This window comes from Alligator sinensis, unplaced genomic scaffold, assembly GCF_000455745.1.
Source record: "Alligator sinensis unplaced genomic scaffold, ASM45574v1 scaffold559_2, whole genome shotgun sequence".
NCBI classification, from domain to species: Eukaryota; Metazoa; Chordata; order Crocodylia; family Alligatoridae; genus Alligator; species Alligator sinensis.
The window spans coordinates 2,553,579-2,579,046 of NW_005842046.1; the positions used below are offsets into that span (position 1 = coordinate 2,553,579).

A 25,468-nucleotide genomic window follows, 5' to 3' on the forward strand; every position below is an offset into this window, starting at 1 on the left:
TCCAGGGAGAAATAATCTTCAAGTCTCTTTGTTAAAATTTCACCCTTCCCTATCAATAGCTCTTTCTTTCCGCAGACACAGACTTTTATCTATACATGGAGACCAAGTGATTCTGTCTTTCTTAACAAATCCTTTAATTACAGTACAAATGTTTAACCACCGGAAATTAAGATCCTCAATAACTGTCATAGAAAAAGAACAGCTCTGCAAAGTCATCCAATGCAACACCTCAGCTAATTCAAGATCAGTCCTTATATCCGGGACTGTATATGCTCCCCTGAATTATTTGTTGATAAATGACTGAAGTAATGCAAGTTGCATCACTTATTTTTTTTATTATTATACTCTTGTATGTTCAGAGGTGAGCCATTTAATAATCAGTCTCGCCAAACCCACTGTTATAACTAATCGGGCACCAAATTTACAGTACTATATCATAAGCATACTTCTCCCCCAAAATGTCCTACAAAACTGAACGTCTCAAATACCTCATATTGCTAACAGGAATCCAAATTCTGCATAGGTAGTTCTGCAAAAGCATATGCCCCCCACCTCTCCCAAACTCATCTGCAAGAATTAGCTTCTATGTCAAGGTTTAATGGGCTTTTTTATCTAGTCCTATCTTAACTTTACTTACATCGCTGGCGATGTCTCTTGAAGCTTTAGCTGTCTGGAATGGGATGGCATCCAACCTAAAATCGTAGCCAAATGCCCTTGTTTGTTCCCAAGATGTTTTATACATTTTCTGTGTTAAAAAGAAGAGACAACAGTCATTTCCCCTGTCTCCTAAACCTAGTTTGGTAGCTGCAGTAACGAATGTTTTATTCTACGGGGCACTTTTCACTCTGGATTCATCCTGACAGGCTCCAAAGATTTGAGATCAGGTTCCACAGCACTTCGGTTTCTTTTGTGCTAACCATAATGATTAAATCTCTCCTGCTTGCATTCGCGCCCCAGGATGCTCTTGGCATTTGCATGTGGATTGGCTTTGGTTTGATTTAGTTTCTATTAGAAACTATGAGGCATCAGCTACATCAATATTGCATCTGCATTGCCCTTATTCTGTCTTACGATGCATCCACTTGCAGTGCCTTGGGTTTCACAGCATCAGAGTTTCAGTGCCTTGAGGTTTTGTAAGCAGTTTTTTCAAGCTTCGCTGTTTCAGTCCTGTGCCATACGTGGTTTCATTAACTCATCTAGTATAACAACAGCCTGTAACATATTGGGTGCGACTGTGAGGATGTGAAGTGCATGCTCATGTTGCAGAGAGTGCTCTACATCTGGCTGTCTTCCACGTAGTGGCATTTTTGTGATAGCTTCCAGGGTGGATGCGATCTATTGTCAGATCCTCTGTACTAACTACATAATGACTAGATCTGATTCCTTTAAATCTCAGGTGGCACTTCTGTTCTGCCTCTTCTGTTTTCATTCACCTGCTCCCTGTGAATCGATAGTCTAGTTTTCCTCACGTACGCTGCCATCTGAACGCAGTGCCAACATCTATTTCGGATTCTAACGTACATTCGTATAGGACTTATTTTTTGTAAGTGAATTTGATACTTGTGACAAGTGAAGAAGCTTCAAGTCCTGTCTGTACCGAGAGAACAGGTGCAGCATGGGTAGCAGCGGTGCAAACTCAAATGGCTGGCCATCCAGAGGGGCCGTAGTCCTGGCGCAGCCTCTATGCCACGGGCAAGCAATTATTTCGGGCGGAGGGACGCTTACTGAGTTTTGGCAAGCCATCGAGGGCTGCATTACAAGCAGCCAGGGGCAGAAAAATATTAATTTTCTAAATTTTTTAGGGGCCCCGCGGGCCAGATAGAATGGCCTGATGGGCCGCATCTGGCCCACAGGCCGCATTTTGCCCACCCCTGCTCTATGCCCACTCGGCTCTTTGCTCCTCTGTGAAGGATTCGGACAAGGATGCTAACTAGTGGAAACTGAGACCGTCCTTTTTAGGTGCAGACCACTCGGACCGGACTGAGACCACCAATTCCTTTTACTCGAATATCTTCAGAGCATGGTCCCTGTGGGTCATTACCAGCCTGGGGTCTATCAAACCTCCCAATGAAATGTGAACAGGGTGAGCTGTAGTGTTTCCCCCACATCCTGAAGTGGTCCATTTGTATTAAATAACTCTCAGGTTGTGCTGTTTGCTATCAGCTCGATACAGCTATCAGTCTTTGCCTGTCATCCTTTTTTTTTTTCCTAACCTGTCAAAGCTTTTTACTGTGAAACTGAGAGTCTTTATATGACATATAGGTCCTTTGATTTGGAACCCCACGCATCATCCTCCTCTCTCTCAATGTGAATAGTTTTGTCCTCATCCTCACACATTATATTCATTGGATTTGTACTTATCTCCACAGCTTTAAAATAGCCGTGCCTTTTTGTGCGCTGTAAGGTCAGCCTGCCTCAACAGCCTCCCATCTGCAATACTTGAATCAATTGGGTATAAACCACAAACAATTTGATGTTTAATGAGAGACTCCCACGATCTCCATATCCCCATGCAGTGTGAGTTCAAACACAGACTGATCCACATTAGTGTCTGGAGAAGAAATGTTACATGCAGGCCTGACAATGTGTGATTTGTCAGGACAAGGCAATTCTGATCCAGCTGCAGTGGATCTAGCTCACTTTTTTGCCTTAGCCCCAAGTGAGAACATTTCCAAATTGGCAGCACTTCCTCCCAATTATTGTAGATAAGAAGGGGTGCACTTCTGTAACTCTTTAATTGGCCTTCCAGCCAGATAGCCTTTCTACAGTTTAACCCAGCTGTCTCTATTAAGGCTTCAATTAATAAAACAAACAACATCTCACATTCACACAGCAAAAAACCCAAAGCACCGTGCAAACTAATCCGCACCTAAGCATCTCTTCTCTCCTGCTAGAGGCTGTATAATCATGCAGGGCATTAGGACACAATAATTCTCCGGTAGATACTGCCCATAATCCCTAGACACAATCCATTTCGCCAGCATCACTTGATGGATAAAGCTGCTCATACAGAAATGACCAAGGGCTTGAAGGACCAATTCAGGACACAAGTATGGAGAAGCACGGTCCCATTCACCGCTCTGGTTCTGGATATACCAAACTCTGAAATAAAGTGGCTAAGCCATCCTGCTGGCACTCCGCACTGTCCTGCATACTGAAGACAGAAAGCGGGGGCAGGATTGCCTCTGCACTACCTCATTTCCAGGTTTAGCCTGGGCAGAGTGGGAGTAGATGGGGGACCATGTTTCTAGGTGGTGCACTCAGGTGCATCAGGGAAGCGGCTTACACAGACTGAAGCCCGCCTTATGAAGAGGAAGAATAGACTGCAAGAGAGAGCAGCATCGTTTATTCCAAAGCTGATTTGTTTCTAATGTGTCTAATAAGCAGACCTAGAAACCAGAACTACTTCTGAAAGGGAAGAGAAAAACCATTCACTGGTCAATAAAATGGTACTGTCTGCTAAACCATCTCCTGACAGATCTACGCCTGTTGTTTGAGTCCCATTTTTCTCATTTTCGTTTGGGTTGACCAGAGAACCTTGATTTTTCACTTCTGATCCCTATTATGCTGCCCCATTTGCTCTTAATTCAATCACCTTAACTTAAAAGGATCTGTCACTTACATCACTGATATGAAGTGCATTCAGACGGGCTCTTATGAAATCTGGGTGGTCGGGAGGCAAGGTGTATCTGTGCCGTGCTTCAGAGTCTCCAGATCTGTACAGTCTCTGTCAAATCAAAAAGTATCTAGTGTTACTGGAGAACTGGGAGCAGCATTAAAGACAAGTTAACAGCAGTTAAAGTCAAATAAAACATACATCGCTGCACTGGATGTAGCTGTGCTTGGCATGGATCAGATCCGGTGAGTCCACCACTGCAGTGAACTTCAGGCTGTCTGGCTTCTGGCGGTACCTTGTCTGCATGTGAAAAAGCAGGAGACTTCTGTTAGGTGGGGATGCAGACGGGTTACATATGTGGGACAGCAAGAACAAAGCGAACAAGGAAAAGCCTCGTGACGAGACAATGGCGTTAAAAACAAAATTATTTCACGTTAGCTTCAGCCACTATTTTAATGATGACGACCCTCTTGTCATCATTAAAATTTGAACCCCCCCCCCCCCCCTTCAAATATGTCTCTGCAAACCGGACTTGGCACTAAAAAGATCACGTCAACAGATCTCAATAACGGTAATTAGGATCGATACACAATTTTTCTCAAATAATCAATGCTGCCGACTGAGCTAATCCACCATCCGACTTGACTGCCACCGTTATGCCTAAAAGCATGATGCAGTTTAAAAAACCCAAGATCACCTGCTTAGCATTCCATCACAGCGTCGACTACATTTATTTATTGCTACCTGGTTTGGGGGTTTTTTTTTAGAGTTTCAGTTCATTTTGAATAGGAAATATGCAGGGGATGTCACAAGTGGACTTGCATCTCCTGTGCCACTTCTCGGTAACGTACACCTTGTATAAACAGGCTCCCGCATCAAAAGGAACCGATCAGCTACACTCGTAAGTGTCATGTAACGAGGAGCCTTGATGGTAAACAATTCCTACAGACGTGCTACCCCATGAAAGATTTATCAGTACCTCGCTGATGAGCTCGCCAGCCTTCTTCACAGCTTCTATCTGCGGAGATCTCAGAGCCGTCCAACCAACTCCTTTCATGAAGTTCAGGTCGGATTTATAGCGATGCTGTTAAAAATGAAATTGGTTAGCTTTTATCAGTTTTGCATCCACAGCTATTAGGGTTTATTAAAAAGGCTCCCTGATTCATATTAGCGTCTCGGCTTTTTCATTTGCCATGCATATATCACATCATAAAGCCAAACTGTTTGCATTTGTTCATTCCACCAGGAATTAAATAATGTATCATATGCAAGTTGCAAGAGAAGGCCCCACAAGTGAATTAGCATGACTCAAAGCAGAAAGTAATAACCTGTTTGTACTCGGCGTAAAAGAGCCCTTTTTAAAATCATTTTCTGAGGTAGGTTCAACTCAAGAATACTAATTATTTTATCCAGCACTTGTTTTCTCATTAACCCCTCTTTCTGAGATGACAGCGGTATTCTGCTCTACATTGTGTAGAGCCGTGATCTAAGTTTCATACTAGACAAGAGAAATGGGGGAACACAAATCAGTCCCGGTGGCTGTAGCAAGGGGGATGTGAACCCAACTCCCTGGGTTTTGTTTCAGACTGGCTGTGACTCACTGTGGAGCCTTAGCCAATTCACTTAAATGGTCTGTACCACAAATCCCCAGATGTAGGATGGGAATCATGGTTATTTCATTCAAAGGAGTGCTGCAGAGCAATCAGACTTATCTAGGCTCTTCAGCTGCAAAATGTTATTCCTGCTAGATGGCAGATGGGCCAGGAATCTCCATCAGTGAGCGTCCTAGATCAGTGACTATCTTCATGGTTTCGAGGCACCCTTCAATTGGCCCGAGAGGCTCCTCTGTAACTTTTGTGAAATAAGTGGCCTCGAATTTCAAAAATTAATTGACAGATTACAGTGCTTACCTCCTTGCAGAAGGGCCTGGCAGTCAAAATGGGGGACGAACCTGAGCCTGCACTCATCTGCTTAGTTGAGCTCCTTATCTCCTAACATCTGACAGCACCCTTCAAAAGATCTGGCAGCACCCTGGCTGCGAATCACTGTGCTTGATTCTTGCAATACAGCATTTGACTAATCTGGGTGACATGCCTTGTAAAGTCTTTCTATGGATGATTTACAACGTCTCTAATTACACAGAGCCAAATCCTGAGGTCCTTATTCATAGTTTACTCAACCCTTACCAGGCAAACTAAGAGTTTCAATGGCAGTTTCCCGGTAAGGACACAGAGCTAAGACAACGGGAATGTTATCTTCCTGTACTGCAAAGGACGGCGCTTTGATCAGCACAATATCCACCCATATGAAGTCGACAAAGCCTGTTTTTCTCCCCATGTGATCTCTAGTTGTTAACACCTGTGCCTGACTGTGGGGCTGTCAAAGCGGTGCAGAGAGACATGGATAGCGCCCCTCACCACATTGCGAAGCCCCATGCCAATGGTTTATTTTTTATTTGGGGAGCCTGGAGTTTTCTCTGGCAACACTTTTCCTTTCTTTCCACTCTGACAAAGAACAAAGACAATTGGATACATTTAAAACACACAGAGAAAAACCCAATAGGGATCTTTCAATCGAATCATTGGCTTTCATTTGAAGAGATGAAGTACATAGGAGGTTTTCAAGGTGCCTTTTGTTGCAATGAAGAGTACAGTTTGGATGTTATATTCCATGTACTGTGAGTGAGAAAGCAGGATGCTAGGTCTCCAGTGCTTTGATTACTGCTCAGACTCTCACAAATGGACTGCCTACTAATATTTCTTCATTGAGATCAGCTGAATCTAACAAATATCCTATCATTTGATCTATCAATAAAATCCTGAGTTCAACAAAAATTAGTTCCCTGAAGACGTGTTAAGAATTTGTCCAATATTGTTTAAGGCTCTCTTTTCTTATGCAACGCAAAGCCATCTTAAGGAGCATTAAGATGTGTAGTTTTTACTTAAAGAAGGCTTTTGGGTCCACAGTGTCAAAATAGAGCTATTTGTACACAGGCAACTTAATATATGCAGTCACCTATGCACACATCTTTCCATGGCATATGTGAACAACGGAGTACAGCTCCAAAAGCACCAAGTAAAACGGCGCATCCTTTATGCAAGGAAAAAGATGTTCAAATCTGAATGCATACTCTCACCATGTAATTTGTACTCATACAACCAGAGTGGGTTGACTGGAAATGTGGCCCTGCTTGCAAAACAGCGTCCAAACATGACACTCAAAATTAACCTCTGAATATGCAGCCTCCTTCCCAACATCACATTTGTGCAGGGTGACAACGTTGTGCCTCAAGCCTCCTGTTTGTGTACATAATCACAGGTTTTGCACCCGTGTGTGCAGGAGTCTACAGGCTCATTTAAGCCAAAACATCATTTTGGGGGTTGCATCAGTCCTATGAGGTTATTCTATCACGCTGTCACTTTGGCATTGGCAGTGAGCACGAGGGAAGCGTTTACCTCGCTCTGTAGCATGTGGGCTCTCTTTGCCCACTGCATCTTCATGTCTTCTGGGAGCACAGTATATTCATGGAGTCTCTTCCTGTAATCTTGATCACTTGCTAAGGCTTGGGCCCTCCTAGCATGGACTAGATTCACCATATCCATGGGCAGATGATAATGAGACCTGAATTCCTGGGACCCTTTCTTATACTCTTGTTCACTTTGTAACTTAGCAGCATGGAAGCAGTGCAGCAACCTGGTGTCATCCAGAATGCTTCTGGCACCGATGTGCTTCCCTCGCTCAGTCACAAAGGTGTGCTTGTATTGATACTGCAAAGAAAAGGAGACAGCGATAAGGTGCTTCTGCAGCCACGTTTCACTTCAGCTTACGTGTTTTTAACTCAAGAAAAACAAAAGGGAATGTGAAAAGAGATGCAAATGACAAAACCTATGCAAAAAAGCAGCATTGTGCTCCCTATACCCTTTAGCTTTGTGACCGCAACCCAGTTGCTGCAGACAGAAAATAACAATTTTCCCTGGATAGAAGATTATTTTGAGAGAAAAGACAAAGACAGTGGTCTCAGCGCAGGAATAAGCACCAGAAACTTATGAGTTTTCATCAGTGCTCTGACTAGGCCTCTCTCTATGATCTTACTTTTATCCTCGATGTGAAATGGCAATGAGACTGATAATGATGATTTATGTAGCATCAACAACATGCTTGAAACTTTAAAGAAAGGGTCCGGGCCCTAAGGAGTTTAGTAGGTAGGCTAAATGGGATAATAACACTTAGCTATCACACAAGGGAGTTGTGGGGATTAAATTATAGTAGCTAATGTTTACAAAGTGCTTTGAAGATGAAGGGCCAAATTCAGTCTTGCTGTAAGTGGATGTAATGTTATTATACAGTTGTACCCTTTTAGAGTAGAACTGAAGCTGCGACTAAGAGCACCGTGTAATCACTAAATGTAGTTGCTTCAAGAAGCACAAACACATGTTTAAAGCCTTCAAAATTGCACTGTTTTGGGTGTAACAAAATACGCAGCTTGATTCTATGCAACTTTAAGTATTTTGATTTCATTTTAGTTTGATTAGGGGTATTCCTTATAGCTTTTTTTTTTTTTTTTTTTTTTTTTTTTTAATTCATTGCAGAAGCAGAAAGGACTTAAAGCTATTGACAGGTGAATGGTGTCGTGTGCTGCAAGTGATAGAGAGACAATTGCAAGAAAGAGGGAAATGTGCATTCATTCTTGGGAAGTTATTGTGACATGCAGTTCTTATTCAGAGACCACCTGCCACCTGGTTTTCAAAGGCAATGGGTATACAAAGCATCATTTTGACCCGTGTGTACTCTGCAAACCATGCCAAAAGCAAGTGGCTATACAGTTATGGTCATGTTTTTTAAATGTGGGAGATCCAGACCCTAGTGAGATGGAAAAATCTTCCCCAGCTTGCCCATATGCATATACTTTAAGTCACTGCCTGTTTCCCACTGGACAATATTTGACAGAGCTTGGTTTCCGATTAGCTGTGACTCCTTTTTCTAATTCACACAAAGGATCTCATTCATAAGTAATATATTCTGTCCCACATTCTTGTCTCACATGGTTATAGGGTCGCTTTAATTCAGTAAATCTGCCTGAGACATTGTTTTACATGAAGTTAACAGAAATTAGGCAAGATGGAAGGTTGAATCATTCAACTCACATCACTGGCAATTTCTCTGGAGGCCTTGGCAGCCTGGAAAGGGATTGCTTCCATTGTCAGCTTGTAGCCTTGAGTACGTAGATTATGCCAAGATTCCCTGTATTTTATCTAAAGCGGAAAAGGTGCATGTAAGAGTCCAGCTTCATTTTTAAATGCCGGATGAGGAAGGAAACAAAGAACAGTTCTTGCATTTGTTGGACATTAGGCAGTCAATTCTTCACAAGCAAAGATCTTTTTTTTATTATTATCTATAGCAGCTCTTACTAACTGACTGTGTACGGCCTATTATTTACGCCGATGTGAATGTTTCAGACCTGCATATATGCAAAGGTATACAAATATAATCACGGCAGAGAAAACGGAAATGGATTAGATCTGGTAGGTTATTGAGACCTCACTCCTCAGCAAAATACCAGCTCATGTTTAAGAAAGAAGGGATGCTTACGTCACTGAGGTTGGCTGCATTTATTCGTGCCTGTGTAAACTCAGGTAGACCGAGGGGTAGCGTGTAGCGATGCAGACAGTTCTCTCCTGCTGCTTTATACAGGCGCTACAAAAGAGATGAAAGAAAATAGCTGCAACACCTTTCTACAGTGTTTAAATAACACAGCAATGGACCACAATTTAAATGGCTGGTTAAAACGAAACTAAACATCACTAATGGCTGAGGCTGCATGCGGGGGGTGGGGGGATGAGAGGTGTTTTGTTTGTTGGGTTGCGAGGAATACTTCTGGCTGCATTTTCATATCAAGATCCTGTCCCCTGAATTGATGCTGCCGTACTCCAGTGTGTTCATAGAAGATCAAAAGACCTCAGGAAGTTATCTCAAATTCTGTGAATACGGGAGAGGAGAGAGCCTCAGTTTCTGAAGTACCTAGATTTTCCCTTCTGTCGGCGTGCATGGCATTTGACAGGGCACTCAGGAATTTTGCAGAAGTTAGCCAAGAGGTTATTGCCTTAGGTGGTCTTTGGAGCAGATGATTGTATGTAAATCAACCCCCTCAAGTACATCCTCCTTGTAGCTGCCTTCTTTGCATTCAAGGAGAGAAAACTGATTGAAGGACTTCAAATGGGGGCTACTTATGCTGCTGTAAAGGAGAGATCTGATTGACCAAATGGCATGAAATGGTTGTCCAGGAACAGTAAAAGGTGAATTAACCGTGCAAAAGCACAGATCAGTGCTGCTTTCTTTCCTCTTGATATGCCGTGGTTCTTAGAACGAGGTTCTCTCCTTCCCACTCCTTCCTCAGCTCATTGCATTTTAAAAAGCATATTTTCTGATTCATGCTTGTAGAGCCTACCTCATTAGCAATCATATTGCTGAATTTTGCATGAAGGAGGCCAGGAGAGTCTGTCACCGATGTGTACTTGAAGGAATGTGGCTGCTGACGATATTTACTCTGAGTTCACACACAAAGAAAAATGAACAGAATTGCTAAGTTGTCTTGTCAGATAAGGGACCTGTCTCCCTAATGCTTTGGTGTTACTTCTCATGCTTAAAGCCATGCTTTGAAAAGGGATAATTATCTATTAACCATTAAGCCAGTTCACCTCTTGCTCTCATGAACCTACTGGATTCATGTTTCATTAGTGAAAATGAGGTATAAAATTGGAACAATGTATAGTTTAAGAAAGTGGTCTCCTATTCTGAGCACAAAAAATAGATTATTCCTCCTTTATGAAACCTGGCACTGACTGGTGAAATCCGGACCTTCCTAACATGGACTCTGTCGACTGCAACTTTTACTGTTCATTCTTAGGAAAAGTTACAGTTTCACTTGCCTTTAAAAGCTAGGTGAGAACTGCGAGCAAATGCCAGACCCAATTGCAAAGGGTCCGATCATCAGAGATGGGCAAACTCATTTTGCCTCATTTCAAAGCTATTTGCACACGGGAGCAGGAGTGTGCAAGTAGGGTCTGTGGTTTGCTTTGAAGTCCGGTGTGCCAGGCTAGCTTTTAGGGAACATTACTGTACACCTAATAGTGTCCAGGCACCCTTTGAGCTGGAAAGGCATGCTTTTAACATAAAATAAACCACTTTAAAATGCCAACCGCGTGGGGCTGAAACACAGGAGAAAAAGGGTTGTGTAAACACTTAGCAAAGTGTACAAAACCTTGAACTTCATCAGGTTCACTTATCTGTAGTGAGCACATAAATGGATTGATCAAACAAAGGGGAGGGAGCCTTGCATTAATCCAGTAAGTCAGTTTGCCAACCCAGTTTAATAGAAAGACATCTGGCAAACTCTTGTTTGTAGTGGAGAAATCAAAACCCTCTTTTGTTACCTCGCTGATGAGTTCAGAAGCTTTCTTCTTCCCTTCAATTTCTAGGGCCCCTGGAGTAATACAGCCAACTCCTCTCATAAAGTTCATGTCAGACCTGTATAAATTCTTTGGGAATCCAAGCAAAAGCAATTACAAGTTTGCATTTGAGATGTCCTGTAATTATTCATCAAAAAAAATTACACAAGGAGATTATTTAAATAAATCCATTAGAAGTAGTATCTACTACAAAGACGTTATGTACTTTACACTAAGTTGATTGTGACTGTCTCTATGGGCCAGACCTTATTCCACTTATCAGGCATCTTTGTGGATTTGGGTGCCTAAGTGAAATCTTATTGCACCCTGCTTAGGTCCCTGAAAAAGTGAAATACAAGTGATCCTATCAATAGTGCAACCATGCAGGGGAAGCCAGTGGGGAACAGGGCATTAGCCCCAAGTGCCACCTTGGAGGGGAGGGAGTACAGAAGCAGTGGCTGCCACGGTCACTGTTGCTGTCCCACCTACAGCCACCACCAAGGGCACAAAACCACCCAGTCACACCTTGAGACTCTCCAAAGGGCTGAGCTGACCTATAGGAGCATTTTTGCTTGCACAGGCAGTGCCAAGGATATTTCTGAGCTGCAGGACCTCCAAATAACAGGTTTTATAACACTGACATTTTTAAAAACAGGCTTCTTGCAAGATATGAATTGATAACTTTTGGATGCATAGCAAATCCTGCAGCAAAGGTTTGTACAGTCAACAGAGTCTAAACACCGGACGGTTAAATGCTTCCCACTTGTAAAACCTGTGCTGCCAGTTAGCAAACAAAACTGTAACGAGAAGTAATATAAGGTGTAATTATACACTGTCCAATCACCCTTGTAAGCTAGCTATTTCCTTATTCGGTGTAATCAAGGGGAAACAGTCATTATTTATCTCACAGTTGCTGTTCAAATAGATATCCATAGCTATAATAGTACAGAATAAAAGTAGCCCGTGTCAGGTGGCAGTGACACTGAGCTGAATGGAGTTACCTCACTCTGTAGTTTAGATGCTTTCTTGGCACACTGTAATCTCAAATCATCAGTCAGGGAAGTGTACTGGTGAAGCAGCTGTCTGTATTCCAGATCACTGACCAAAGCTTGGGCTTTCCTGGCATGGACTAAATTTATCATATCCAGCGGCAGATGGAACTGGGCTTTTCTGTGCTCAGAACCTTGCCTGTATTTTACCTAGTAAAGAAAAAAATATCAGTTTACTTTATAGGCTACTGGACAGTTTAAAATTCAAGTGTTGCTCACAGGGAAAGATTTAAACAACTGAGATTTCACCTGTCTTTATGTTCCAGTTAAAGCTGAATACAATGACGGTGAAGCAATTCATTTATATGCAAAACTAGAAATCGCACAGTTGAACTGTTGGTTAATTATATTTTCACAAATGTGATTTGTAGTAATTCTACAAACCTCCACAAAAACTTTGGAATCGTCACATGATAATAAAAACCAAATGGCAACGTTTGAACCATTTGGGAGAAAATGAAAATCAAGTCAGATCTTCACCCAAAATCTCTTTGAAGTTTAAAAAAATGATAAAGTCCACCAACTGCATTAAGTTTATTTTCATCCTTCTCTTTACACTAATTGGTTCTGGCCATGAAAATGTAGCTGAAGTGCTAGGATCCTTCAAAGTTTGTATGCCAGAAGTTTCCTATCATTTATGCTGATTTGAGAGGTTCAGATACACATCCACTTTAAGCACATGAATAATCTCACTGAAGTTCACAAGACCATTTCGATGGTTATACGTATGTGGAAGAAACCTAATTCTACACCTAGTGTTTTTCCTCATTTGTTGTAAAGCCCACTATTGCTATTAGTTGCAATGACCTAAGAACTTAAAAAATACTCTGTTTCTAGTAAATTATAGTGATAATTTACTAGAATAACTGGCTCTGCCACCTGTTAAATAGCTTTAAAACATTTTCATAAGTTTAAAGTCAGGGAAATGTTTTGCTGATGCAGAGCATCTTTCAGGAAGTCATTATGCTGTACCTGGCATCAATATTCGGTACCTGCCTGTGTGACTAATAATCAGCATATAACTCTGTAAGTGCATTTGACATACAGCTTTTGGGAAGAATAGGAAGTGGGAAACAGCTGGTAAGTATTTGTAATCATTTTGTAATTGCCCTTTAGTTATATAGCCACAGAATACCTTGAAATAGTTGTCAGAATTGAAAGCTTGAGCAAAAATACAGCATAGGGCTGTTTTGCTCTAAGGATAGTTACTGTATTTAATAAAAAAGAATAATGATTATGTAATTATTGGAGTGGCCCAGTGCAAAGCAAGCTTTGGGTATCAAGGTACTGTGCCAAGAAACCTATCCAGAGTAACACCCACTTTCTATGCTGATGTGTCATTATTAGGCAGGCATTGCCACGTCCCTGTACTTACGTCACTTTGTAGCAAAGCAGCATGCACCGAATGGGCAATGTTAAGATCGCCCGTACTTACGTCGCTTTGTAGCAAAGCGGCATGCACCGAATGGGCAATGTTAAGATCGCCTTCCAAGCCACGCGAGCCAAACATCTGCCCCTTCATTTTCTCAAATGCCTCCTTGTACTTGTACTGGAAAGGGAAAAATAACAGGCATGTGATAAAGGACAGGTAAAAAAGAGAGGTAAGTATCAGTCAAGATTGTCTTTTTTTGAAAACAATAATAATAATTGTATGAATGAACGGAAAGAAAAAAAATGCTGACGTGCTCATAAAGTTTGTTCTTGTTCAGGGGTGTAGGTTGTCGCTGTGTCAGTTTAAGGACACAGGCAGACAAGGGTATTTCTTATGCAACTCAAGGCTATCTTTGGATGATGAATTCTGATTTCACTTGCAAAGATGTATTGTGCCATGCCAAGAGTTAAGAGATGGAAAAGTAATACGTCTTTAAGGATGCTAAGAGCTCCTTATCAGGTATTTTAGGTATTTTAACCAATTTAGAAAAATCTACAAAAGAATATAAAAGTGCAGAAAGCTGTGAAGAGGACTTAATCTTATTGCAAGCTCTTATATTATGAGGCTTTATCTTGGTTGTTGGACTGATGTTCTCTCCTACTGTATTTCTATTTAAAACTTTATGTTGCTACTGTCTTTTATACCAATGAAGTCTGCTATACCTATTTTTTCCTGAAAAATTCAGCTTCAAGGTACCAAGTAATTCAAAAGATTAATGTTGAATTCTGAAACCTATTAACTAGAGAGTTTTCCTTCATATCTGACCTAGATAGACCATGACGAAATCGTTAGCTATCCGATTTGACTGTTCAATAGCCTGTACTGAGTTGGTCATATCAGTATGTCTTCTTGTGAGTGGCTGTCACATTAAACACACAGTCACCAGTACAGCCTCTTGGATCTGCAGTCTCAAAAGCACTGTCAAAGGTTGAACGGATCCTTCTCAGCCATAGTGCTGGATGGACATACTGTTTCCCCAAGCACTCACTCAGCACAGCCAAAACAGGCTTAAGTACTGGTACTTTCTACTGGAAAATATTAGTAGAAAATTCACTTACATCACTTATGATTTCACTTGAAGCTTTTGCTGCCTGGAAAGGAATAGCATCCAATTTCAATTTATATCCACCATCTTTCATCTTGCTCCAAGATTCCTTGTAGTGAATCTGTTTGGAAATATTGAACAAATCAAAATGAATTTACTGCTCTGAAAATTACTGTTGTATCTTTGCTGTTATTATAAAAGCTTTATTGTATTTGCTTCTTTTTATTCCAGCAGATGGACCTCATTGAAGTAAAGCTACCAGTACAACACAAATATAAACCAGAACACAAGTCTTAGTAACAGGGGCATTAATGATTTCTTTGGTAGTTTATTCTTGATCTTTCTAGGGGGTCTAACTTCTTCATGTTTGCTTCACTACTTTATTTTGAAGCCCTAAAATGATCATATGGGGCGGACAGGAAGGGAATTTCCCATGATGTATGGTTTTGTATAACTGGCAAAGAACTCGCTTAATTTTTTCACTTTTCACCAAAATGTTAAGGGCTGAATTTTGACATTCTTACCTCACTGATATTCATAGCATTTAATTTAGCTTGAAGGACTTCAGGAAGATCTACTGTAGGTGTATAATGATGTTTTATGCTCTCTCCATGCTCTTTGTATAGTCTCTGGAAAAAGCAGAAGAATCTCTGAATACTGAGTACACATCCAATCACCAGTTCAGCCAAAACCACCAAAATGTGCATTTATGAAAAAGAAAGCACACAAAGAAGTAGCAGCAATAATACTGGAAAGCACATTAATCCAGATACTTTGGAAAATCTTGGAGCCCAATACTCCTCTCAAATTAGAAGAAACTCCAGAGAAGTGATATGGATACAAAACCAAGGAGAGTGAGACCCTACAATTCTCCAGGGGCATTTGATAAATATTTCATTACATGCAAATAAAGAGACAGCTAATTACTAACAGCCTTTTTATTAAAAATGTGTACCCGTGAGAGACTAGATTATCTGAGGTGCTGACCCACCTACAAATTCTCATTGAACTCAGTGGGAATTGAGGCTCCGTGGACTTCCTCTTTCAAAGATTGTCAATTCTCAGTAAAACCATGCGGAGACACTGTTACAACATCACCTTGCAGTGCTCCCACGTTATCCACCAAAACAAAAGAATACAGTCGTATGAACCGTTAAACCAGAAACTCAGGAGGATTTGCCATATTTGCTGCTATGCATGGCACCAATGCACATGCTGCTATGCATGGCACCAATACACATGCTGCATTTACTCAAATCTAAGATGATGTTACTCTCCCTATTCAACAGAGGGGGGAAAAATCCCCTTGTCTTGGATTTGAGTGCAGGAAGGAGTGAGGGAAGGGGAGACGAGCAGGCAGCTGTGGCAGCTCTGGTTCCGGATCTGTCTCCAGCCCCAATCCCAACCCCGACCCTGACTTGGGGTCAGAGTTAAATCCGCAGAAGCCACTGCCTCCTGCCTCCACCTGCCCTTTGCAGCTTCTAGTTCCCTTTTCCCCATCTACCTCCCTCCGCTTACCATCAGGTGTGGCACTGGACTGGCTCAACCATGCAGTTGTGGTGGTGGCCACATGGCTAGGCTCCAACCCCTGCTGCATGGCTAGGCTGGGCCTGGGGTCGGGGTGACTCCACTACCTCTCAGCTTCCCCTGGCATTTGGCTTTACAGTGTTACCTACTGGGGAAACTAGTATACATCAACTTTTGAAAGCAAGAGGTCTTCATCTCCTCTCCCAACACCCGCACCTTCCCTAGGGCATGTTCTGATGTTTGCAAGGACTATACCCCCTAGACTGGAAATAACCTCTCTGCTTCTCAAGTGCTGCTTCTTAGCTGTGGAAGGGAACAATGTGTAGGTGCTTTATGAGCAGAAAGCCCATCTGAGCTCCACACATGGAGTATCTGTGAGACTGAGCTGATATTTCTCAGTAGAGCAAACTGATTCACATTTACCTGCTTTAGTTGTAGGCCCTTTGAATCTTATTAGCTCTACCAAAGGCATAAGTACTGTAATATCACAGCTGCATTTGTTTTACACAAAGCTCTGCTATCTTCTTTATTTAAAAAATACCTATGTTCACAAGTGTTTTGCCTCATCAATAAAACATCTCTTGGTTGGAACTTGTCTTTGTTGAGTGACTTTTGCTTACTGTTCATCTCCACATTATCTCAGTTAAGTCTACAACAATTTGAAATAGTCCTTCTATTTAAAAATAAACAGGTTTAAAGACCAAACAGCTTCAATTTTTCCCTTTTAGGTTCCCCCGCCTGGATTTCTCTCTCAGCAGGATGACAGCTTGAAATTATTAATTTATTTTTTCTTCCTTGCCATGCCACTCCATACTCTTTATCTCAAGCCTCAGCACAAAAACCCATAATGTAGAACATCTTGGTTTGAAAATGATAAAGAAACCAAATTGCTTCTTTCTTACTGGATTTCAAAAGGTCAAAAAGCTCTCAATAAAGCAAGCAGGTCAGTTCCCCTCTGAAATCAGACTCCAGCAACATATTTTTGCATAGGCTGCCCCGTGGAGTTTGCACTGACCTGTGTAAGGGGCAAGCTTTCCAGTCTAAGAAAAAAACATGCGCTTTGTAAGGTGCACCTCACTATAACATAGGAGTTTCATGGTTCCCAAGAATAATCTTAGAAAGAGAAAGCCAGTTCTTCAATCAGGGCGTTCAAAGAGGATACCATTCTTATAATCATAATGTATATACATTATAACTTACATCCACAGCCTGGTTATAACTAATTCTAGCCTGGATCATCTCAGGAGTGTCTTTAATACTGGTAAACTTCAAAGCATATGGATGCTGACGGTACTTCTTCTGTTGAGCAGAAAAAAGATCAAAGCTGTGAATTTTGTGCTGCTCTTTCATGCTATTTGAAAGAGAAAAATCATAGGTTGCTCAAGATTAGAGTGAATTTGTGAACATAATTATTATTCCTCTTTCCTCATCTTTATGTCCCAGGTACTTTCAGATTAATATTTGTTTCAATTTAACAATAACCTTTTGCTGATTAATATTAAAGTATTTCTTCCTAAACATAAAGAAAACATTGCAAGATCAGATTATGCCTCCTAAAATACTTTGGGACCTGGGCTTTGAAAGCCTTTTTGCAAATGGCTTCAAATACAGAACAACTGATTGCATTTTTTATTCATAGTTCCTTTAAGCAAGACCTGGTGTCCAATTGTACTGCGCTAATAATGGCACTGGGTAACTCATTGTTTGAAGCTTTGCATTTCCCCCTAACATCTAAACATGGCAAAATGTTTATGGCTCCATGGTCACCCATATATGCTTACTTTTTGCTGATTTTATATGAGCTAATTTTAATTCTGTTTATTTGAAGGGACGTACAGTAGCTTCTGAGGGCATCTATACGCATGCTCTGGAGGTGGGGAAGGCACTCCAAGAGCCACTCTAATTAAAGCATCTGGAGCATCTCATGCATCACCGTCCCCATGCTCCAAAATGGCAGCAGGGGCACTTTATCTAAAGCTCATCAAACGAGCTTCAAAGAAAGTGCCCTCATATCCATTTTGAAGCACGGAGACGTTGATACACAAGGCGCGAAGGCTGCCTGGAGTGCGGCAATTAATTACCATGCTCCAGCAGACTTGATTAATCAAGTCTGCACCAATGCACTGTAATTACAGCGTTCCAAAGCAGCTTCCATGCTCATGTATAGGCACTGAGTGACCTTGAAATATAAATAATGCAAATAGAGGTGGCATATTAGCAAGCTGACACCTAAGGTAAGTTCTCAAGTCAATATATATTGGGATGGTTATGGCAGTTTTGGAAACTTTATATTTCAGCATCCAAACCTAAAGCCCTGAAAACCTACTTTAAATAAATCACGATCAACAAAAAACTAAATACTTGTCAAGGTTCAAATGTGATCTTTAGGATCCTTTAGATTTAAAAAGTTGACAAGGCTATGAAGTACATAATTACTTTTATATACTCCTCACCACAGTTTTTAGGTTTCAAAGTAACTCTTAGCCAATGAGCAACTTGTAATTCCCATTGACTTTACCTGGAGAGGCAGGCGGCTTAATAGCTATCAGAATTTGTCCGGGAATGAAGAAGAGCTCTGCAGTAATAAACAGCTAGGATGCTGCTTTATCAAATGGTCGATATAGTTCTCCTAAAGCTGCTTAAATCATATTACAAGATGTATTCATATAATTGTGAAAATTAATATAGATTATAAATAATATAAAAGTGATGGATTAACAGCTTTGGAGTCCGAAGTTGCACCACTTGCTATTGCTTGCATTACTGTTGCAACACAGCAGGAAAGCAAGGATTGCCATACAAACCTAGGTCCAGCCTCATCTAGGGGGACCAATGCAAAAGACAGTCTTCACAGCCAAGCAAGCCCTTGGTTTCTTTGCCAATGATGATGCCTAACTAATGCCAATGAAGAATAATTATTTTTGTGAACTTTTGCACCATATAATAATAGCGGTCCAGATTCAGGCCGGCATTGTTCTACTGGCTTCAGTGAAACTACCAGAGGAGGATCTGGCTCAGTCTCTAGAAATATAGTTTCTCGCTACAGAAGATACTACCCTCGGACCCAGAGGGTAGTAATCGATGGAAGTCACTCATCGTGGTGTCCTGTGACCAGTGGGGTCCCCCAAGGCTCTGTCCTTGGACCCATACTGTTCAACATCTTCATTAATGATGTGGACACTGGAGTCAGAAGCGGACTGGCCAAGTTCGCTGATGACACCAAACTTTGGGGCAAAGCATCCACACCAGAAGACAGGCAGGTTATCCAGGCTGACCTGGACAGGCTCAGCAAGTGGGCGGACGAGAATCTGATGGTGTTCAACGCCGATAAATGCAAGGTTCTCCACCTTGGGAAAAAAAACCCGCAGCATCCTTATAGGCTCGGCAGTGCTATGTTGGCTAGCACTATGGAAGAAAGAGACTTGGGGGTCATCGTTGACCACAAGATGAACATGAGCCTGCAATGCGATGCGGCGGCTAGTAAAGCGACCAAAACGCTGGCTTGCATCCATAGATGCTTCTCAAGCAAATCCCGGGACGTCATTCTCCCCCTGTACTCGGCCTTAGTGAGGCCGCAGCTGGAGTACTGTGTCCAGTTTTGGGCTCCACAATTCAAAAAGGATGTAGAGAAGCTTGAGAGAGTGCAGAGAAGAGCCACGCGCATGATCAGAAGTCAGGGAAGCAGACCCTACGACGACAGGCTGAGAGCCCTGGGGCTCTTTAGCCTGAAAAAGCGCAGGCTCAGGGGTGATCTGATGGCCACCTACAAGTTTATCAGGGGTGACCACCAGCATCTGGGGGAACGTTTGTTCACCAGAGCGCCCCATGGGATGATGAGGTCGAATGGTCACAAACTACTTCAAGATCGTTTCAGGCTGGACATAAGGAAGAACTTCTTTACTGTCCGAGCCCCCAAGGTCTGGAACAGCCTGCCACCGGAGGTGGTTCAAGCGCCTTCATTGAACACCTTCAAGATGAAACTGGATGCTTATCTTGCTGGGATCCTATGACCCCAGCTGACTTCCTGCCCTTTGGGCGGGGGGCTGGACTCGATGATCTTCCGAGGTCCCTTCCAGCCCTGATGTCTATGAAAATCTATGAAAATTACATAGGAAAATGTCAATGCGGTCCACAGCCCCATGCTAAAGAATAATTGCATCTCTGCTGAAGAGATAAAACATGTGGTTCCTCATTATTCTCAGTGTGTTCATGGATGGTTCCCCCTCTACGCATCACCAATGGTCATCCACGGGGTCGTAAGTCTTTATTTTGCTACTGAAGTTGATCTGGCCAACAGGACTCCCCTTAAAAAAAATGACACACCACAAGCCCTTGAACTGATTGTGCCAGTGACTCCTTTGAAGGGCTGCAAGAACTGGCACAAAGGATTTTGGAACTCATCTGAAAAGCACACTTTTCAAGTGGGTGAATGTGGGGTCATGGGGAGAATAAGGATAAGAACTGATAAGGCAGATGGATACAGATCGAGAGAGATCCGTATGAATTTCAATTCTGCTGTGAATATATGAGAAAAAGAGAGCAAGAAAGAACTTGTATATGTTACAAAAGGAGGTTCTGGGTGCAATCACTGCATCTTTTCATCATCTCTCCTGTTCTGCTTCATTAAAAAGGTAGGCTAGTGGGTAGCAATTGAGCACTGTTTGATTTCCATTATTATTCATAATATCATTTGTCACCTACTTTGTTTTTGCAAAGGCTATATGGACTCCTACTGGTGTGTGTTTGGTATCTGGCTTCCCTCTAATTACCAGTCCTATTCCTAGTTTGGAGGGCTTTCATGTGGTATGCCTTTTTCTTTCCCCTTTGAGTGGAAATTATTTTAATTTTATACAGACATTTTGCACGCATTATGCAGCAAGTTCTGTTACATGCTGTCATGAAATCTCACCTCGCTAATGAGTTCTCCTGCCTTCTTAGCCTGCTCCACATTTAATGACCCAGTGGCTATCCATCCAGCTCCTTTCATCCAGTTCAAATCTGCTCTGTATCGGTTCTGACAAAGAAAAAAAAAATGCCCCATTGTTGGTGCTCATACATTTAAAGTGCCATTAAAGGATTCAGACATCTCAGGAACACCAACCGAGTCAAATTAGTGCCTGCTTTTGTTTTATTCGCTTCTACACAGTTGCAGTTAAGGCAAAAAAATTATAGCGATGGCCACATCACCACCTACTAACAGTTCTAGGGTGTGCTTTGCAAGGTGATCTTTTAAAAAGATTGGCCCAGTCCAATACTGTCATCTTTAATTCTTACCCTGAGCACAAAGAGATTTGCTTTCTTATGTACAGAGGCTTGCCAGAAGGGCCTTGTTTCAAAGGATCTTGCAGGACAATGAGGAGTTGTGACACAGAATCACATTAGAGCAGTTCACCCGCACTTAATACTTTGTGTCGCAACAGTCTCGGCTGCTTTCGGCCAACATTGCTAGTGGTGAGGGGTACTTACCTGAACACCTGTCCCTAAATTTTCTGCTCAGCAACAGTAGGAATGCAACCCCCACCCCCAATAAACCGCAAAAATAAAATAAAAATAAATAAATTGATTTTTCCATGGTAACTGAGATTTCCAAAAGAGACTAGAGGGTTAGACACCAAACTCCCACTGAATTTGAATAGGCCTTGGACACCTAACTTCCTTAGACTCCTTTGAAAATCACAGCCTAAATCCTTAAAGAATGCAAATCTGGTTTACAGAAAACACAGACCATCTTTAATGGTTAAGCCAGAGCACTTAGACTACTGATTGTTGAGTTCTGTACTCAATTTCATCACCACTTTGGGTAAATTACTTGGCTTCTCTGTCCCTCACTCCATGCTTTTGCCAAAGGTGAAAAATAAACCTCCTGCATAGGTGAGCAGGTTACTTAGTGTTGGCTGTAGACTTTGTGAGTAGTGTTTAAAGATGCTACACTAAAGCAAAACAATTATGGCAAGACTTATTTTTTAACTACAACTGAGCTGTACAAATACATGCTGGTTCCTGAAGATCCAAAAGCTGTCTCTCTAATTAGCGGAGGCCAGGATTTAGACACTTTTTGTGTGACATTTAGGCAGTTTAGCTATTTGAATTCCAAAAAAACCATTCAAATTGGCCCTGTATCAGCAGCGATCACATTTAATTGCCACCTCCACTACGGACCATAAAGTTCCTATATGATTGTGCTGGCGTGTCTATGCATGTGGTGGTACGCACTGGTTTCAGAGCAGCTGACTCCTCCCTACGCTCTAGTGTGGTTGCAATGAAGTGCACCTTTTTCCCAAGAACTTAGCACAGGGGCGGGCAACTATTTTGGGCGGAGGGCCACTTACTGAGTTTTGGCAAGCCATCGAGGGCCACATGACAGGCAGCCCAGGGGCAAATTAATATTAATTTTCTAAATTTTTTAGGGGCCCTGTGGGCTGGATGGAATGGCCTGGTGGGCCACATCCAGCCCGTGGGCCGCATTTTGCCCACCCCTGACCTAGCAGTTACCACTCACCTAGGACATGTGAGATCTGGGATCTAAGCCCTCTTCATCTTGATGGGATTTCAACCCACATCTCCCATTTCCCAAGGGAAGACCCTAACTGCAAGGCAATTGAATAGCCTGGGTAAGGTCACTCTCCATCTCTCCGTAGCCTGGTGATTATTGCACTGCCCTGCTTCCAAAGTTGTTCATGCATTTCAGAGGACAGGCACTGGTTAAACACAGACATTACCCTGGCACAGAAACTAGAAGTTAGGACTCTGCCAAGGGACTGCTGTAACCACTGGGATACAGAGGCATGCTTCTCCTTGCTTGTGCCTAGCGCTGCTAACACATTTTACATTAGACAGGTATTGATTTAAAAAATAATAATAATCCTAGCCACAGGGTCTGGATCACAGGACTCCTCTCTCCCAGGAGAAAGGCATCCCCTGCAAGGCTACAAAGGCAGACTTCCTTCTCCTTGCTCTCCTGCCCACAGCACTCTTTCACTCGTAGCTGCCCCGTCAACAGCAGATAAGAGGCATGTCTTCACCTACTCGATTCTGCAGCTTGTTGGCCAGGGCACTCTCCTGGGAGATTTGGGTTCAAATCCCCTCTAACTATTAAGTTACTGGGCAAAAGATGGTCATGATTTTCTTTCGAAGGTCCCAGCCTTCAGAAACCATTTGGCAGTGCGTGAATGGTGATGTGTAAAGGCAAACATGTGTCAGGTGCCTAGTGTCCTGAGAGGGGCAGGTGTGCAAACACCCGCATTTAGTATTTCCTACTGGCTAGCTCTAGTTGTCTCCAGACTTTCTTAATTACCCTTTGGAGGTCTCTACCACTCCCTGTTCTCTGTGTAGAGAACCTGGGTGCCTAAACCTGAATCTTTTTAAGGCACTTTGAAATCCCTGTACTGACTCTGCAGGTCCTAGGTACCTAATGCAGTCAAACTGATTCATCCACTAAAGGAAGGAGACTATTATTTCAGTGTTGCCCCACCTAACTATAGATACATAGGTTTGAATCCTGGCTTTAGCGAATATAAACTGGAATGTTTTCTGGTCCTAATTGAATAAATCAATAACTTAGTGAATCCTCACCTAGAAAAATTCTCAACCATGCAAAAGGGCTAAAAAGCATGAGCTTGTAAACTTACATCACTTTGCAAGCCATAGGCCCTTTTAGCCCATTCCACCTTCATGTCAGTAGGCAAGGCAGTGTAATGATGCAGCATTGTCTTATATCCTCTGTCTGTGGCCAAATTCTGAGCCTTTCTGGCATGCACAAGATTGATCATATCCATGGAGATGTGATACTGAGTCTTTACGTCCTCAAATGCCTTTCTGTACTCCAGGTCACTCTGTAACTTGGACATTTGAAAGGAATGAGCCATCTGTGAGTCTTCCTTTACACCTTTCACTCCAATCAATTTACCCTTGTCCTTCTCATAACTTTCCTTATACTTTATCTGTAAAAAAGTGAAAAAAAATGGCCCATAGATTACAAAGAGAGGCAGATAGGTTGTAGTCATTAACAACAAAAAATAGTGGTCCATTAAATTAAAACAAACAAGGTCTTTCCATTCGTTGTCCTTTTCCAGGCTCCCTCAAAATGTATTTGGATTTTTTTTTATTTGGTAAAATACTGCAGAAATAAGACTCTCATTTGTAAATTGATCTCTTCCCAGAGGTGCACTTGATCTTACATTAATGCAGGAGAGAAAAGAGAATAAGATCTAGTCTCTAAAGCATTCTGAATCTTCAGTGCAAGCAATCAAAATGTCTGTTTGCAAAAGGGAATTAGAGTAGCTTAGAAACCCTTAGGCTTATATAAAAAAGAAACCTCTCTCAATATTACATGTCATCAAAAAGATGAAAAACTCAGCCCAAATTATCTATATTTCTAAGAAAACCAATATATTCTGAGGACTTTTTCTATGTCAGAAAGTTCTTTCAGGAATTTTCTGGCTGGTGGGCCAGACCAATGACTTAAATGGATTATTCTGCAGTGTTATAAGGGAGGTTTTCAGTTTCCAATTTTGAACATTCACCCACATGTGTAGAAGAGTTGCAAATGGGGAAGCAGCTGCATGGTCAGTCTTTGGTCATACGTTTTCTTTTGGCCAGTTATTGAATACCTTTCGTTTACAGAACCTTTCCATTGTTCTTGACTGAAAGAGGAACAAAGGTGACTTGAAGCACTGAGGAAGATGGGCAAAATGAGAGCCACTGGAAGGGACCCCTTAGCACCATGATATGGACATGGCATACTACCTCTCCCAGCTCTTGCAATTCATACTCACATCACTTGCCAGATCCCTCTTTGCTTTAGCTGTCAAGAAAGACAATGCATCAAGACGAAGTTCAAATCCTTTCTCCTTCTGTTTCTCCCAGCTACTCTTGTACAGGTTCTAGAACGATGATAATAATGTGACCACGTTATGATTATTAACTTGTGTTATCCTCTTTACAGTAGCACTTAGAAATTTCAGACAAGATGCTGATACCCTACCATCAACTAGTAGTAACTTATCCTACAAAGTACCAAATTAATTCCCATGGAATTACTCATAGGATGGTGGGATGACTCGCTTAAATGAAGTCAAGCATGGATTGGGACCTAAAAAGGACAAGGCCGTAGATGAGCAGTAGGATGTCTGGGCATTTCAGCAAAAGTGAACAAAATGTTTCTGGAGTTGTTGCATTTAAACATCCATATCCGCTTAGTGAAATACCACTCAACTATAAACACCAAAGGATAAAGCGACATGGCTTAGCCCTATCAATACAGTACCTGACTAATATTTGCAGCATTTGTCCTGGCTTGTATGAAGAGAGGTTCATCTTTGCTGATGGTGTAATGATGAAGGTACTGCTCTTTCC

At 41.9% G+C, this 25,468-nt stretch overlaps 1 protein-coding gene across 1 annotated transcript in view; it reads right to left on the reverse strand.

Moving 5' to 3' along the window:
• Positions 1-25,468, reverse strand: part of NRAP (nebulin related anchoring protein) — a 63,656-nt gene that overhangs the window by 3,368 nt on the left and 34,820 nt on the right. The window contains exons 22-39 of the mRNA XM_025203176.1: positions 25,380-25,468; positions 24,889-24,996; positions 23,743-24,054; positions 21,024-21,128; positions 17,315-17,413; positions 15,112-15,216; positions 14,601-14,708; positions 13,546-13,659; positions 12,063-12,260; positions 11,047-11,151; positions 10,062-10,160; positions 9,206-9,310; positions 8,761-8,868; positions 7,072-7,383; positions 4,596-4,700; positions 3,818-3,916; positions 3,623-3,727; positions 638-745 (exon numbers count right to left, since the gene is read on the reverse strand). Of these exons, the coding sequence (XP_025058961.1) occupies positions 638-745; positions 3,623-3,727; positions 3,818-3,916; positions 4,596-4,700; positions 7,072-7,383; positions 8,761-8,868; positions 9,206-9,310; positions 10,062-10,160; positions 11,047-11,151; positions 12,063-12,260; positions 13,546-13,659; positions 14,601-14,708; positions 15,112-15,216; positions 17,315-17,413; positions 21,024-21,128; positions 23,743-24,054; positions 24,889-24,996; positions 25,380-25,468 (2,384 nt within the window). The remainder of the gene's footprint in view (positions 1-637; positions 746-3,622; positions 3,728-3,817; positions 3,917-4,595; positions 4,701-7,071; positions 7,384-8,760; positions 8,869-9,205; positions 9,311-10,061; positions 10,161-11,046; positions 11,152-12,062; positions 12,261-13,545; positions 13,660-14,600; positions 14,709-15,111; positions 15,217-17,314; positions 17,414-21,023; positions 21,129-23,742; positions 24,055-24,888; positions 24,997-25,379) is intronic.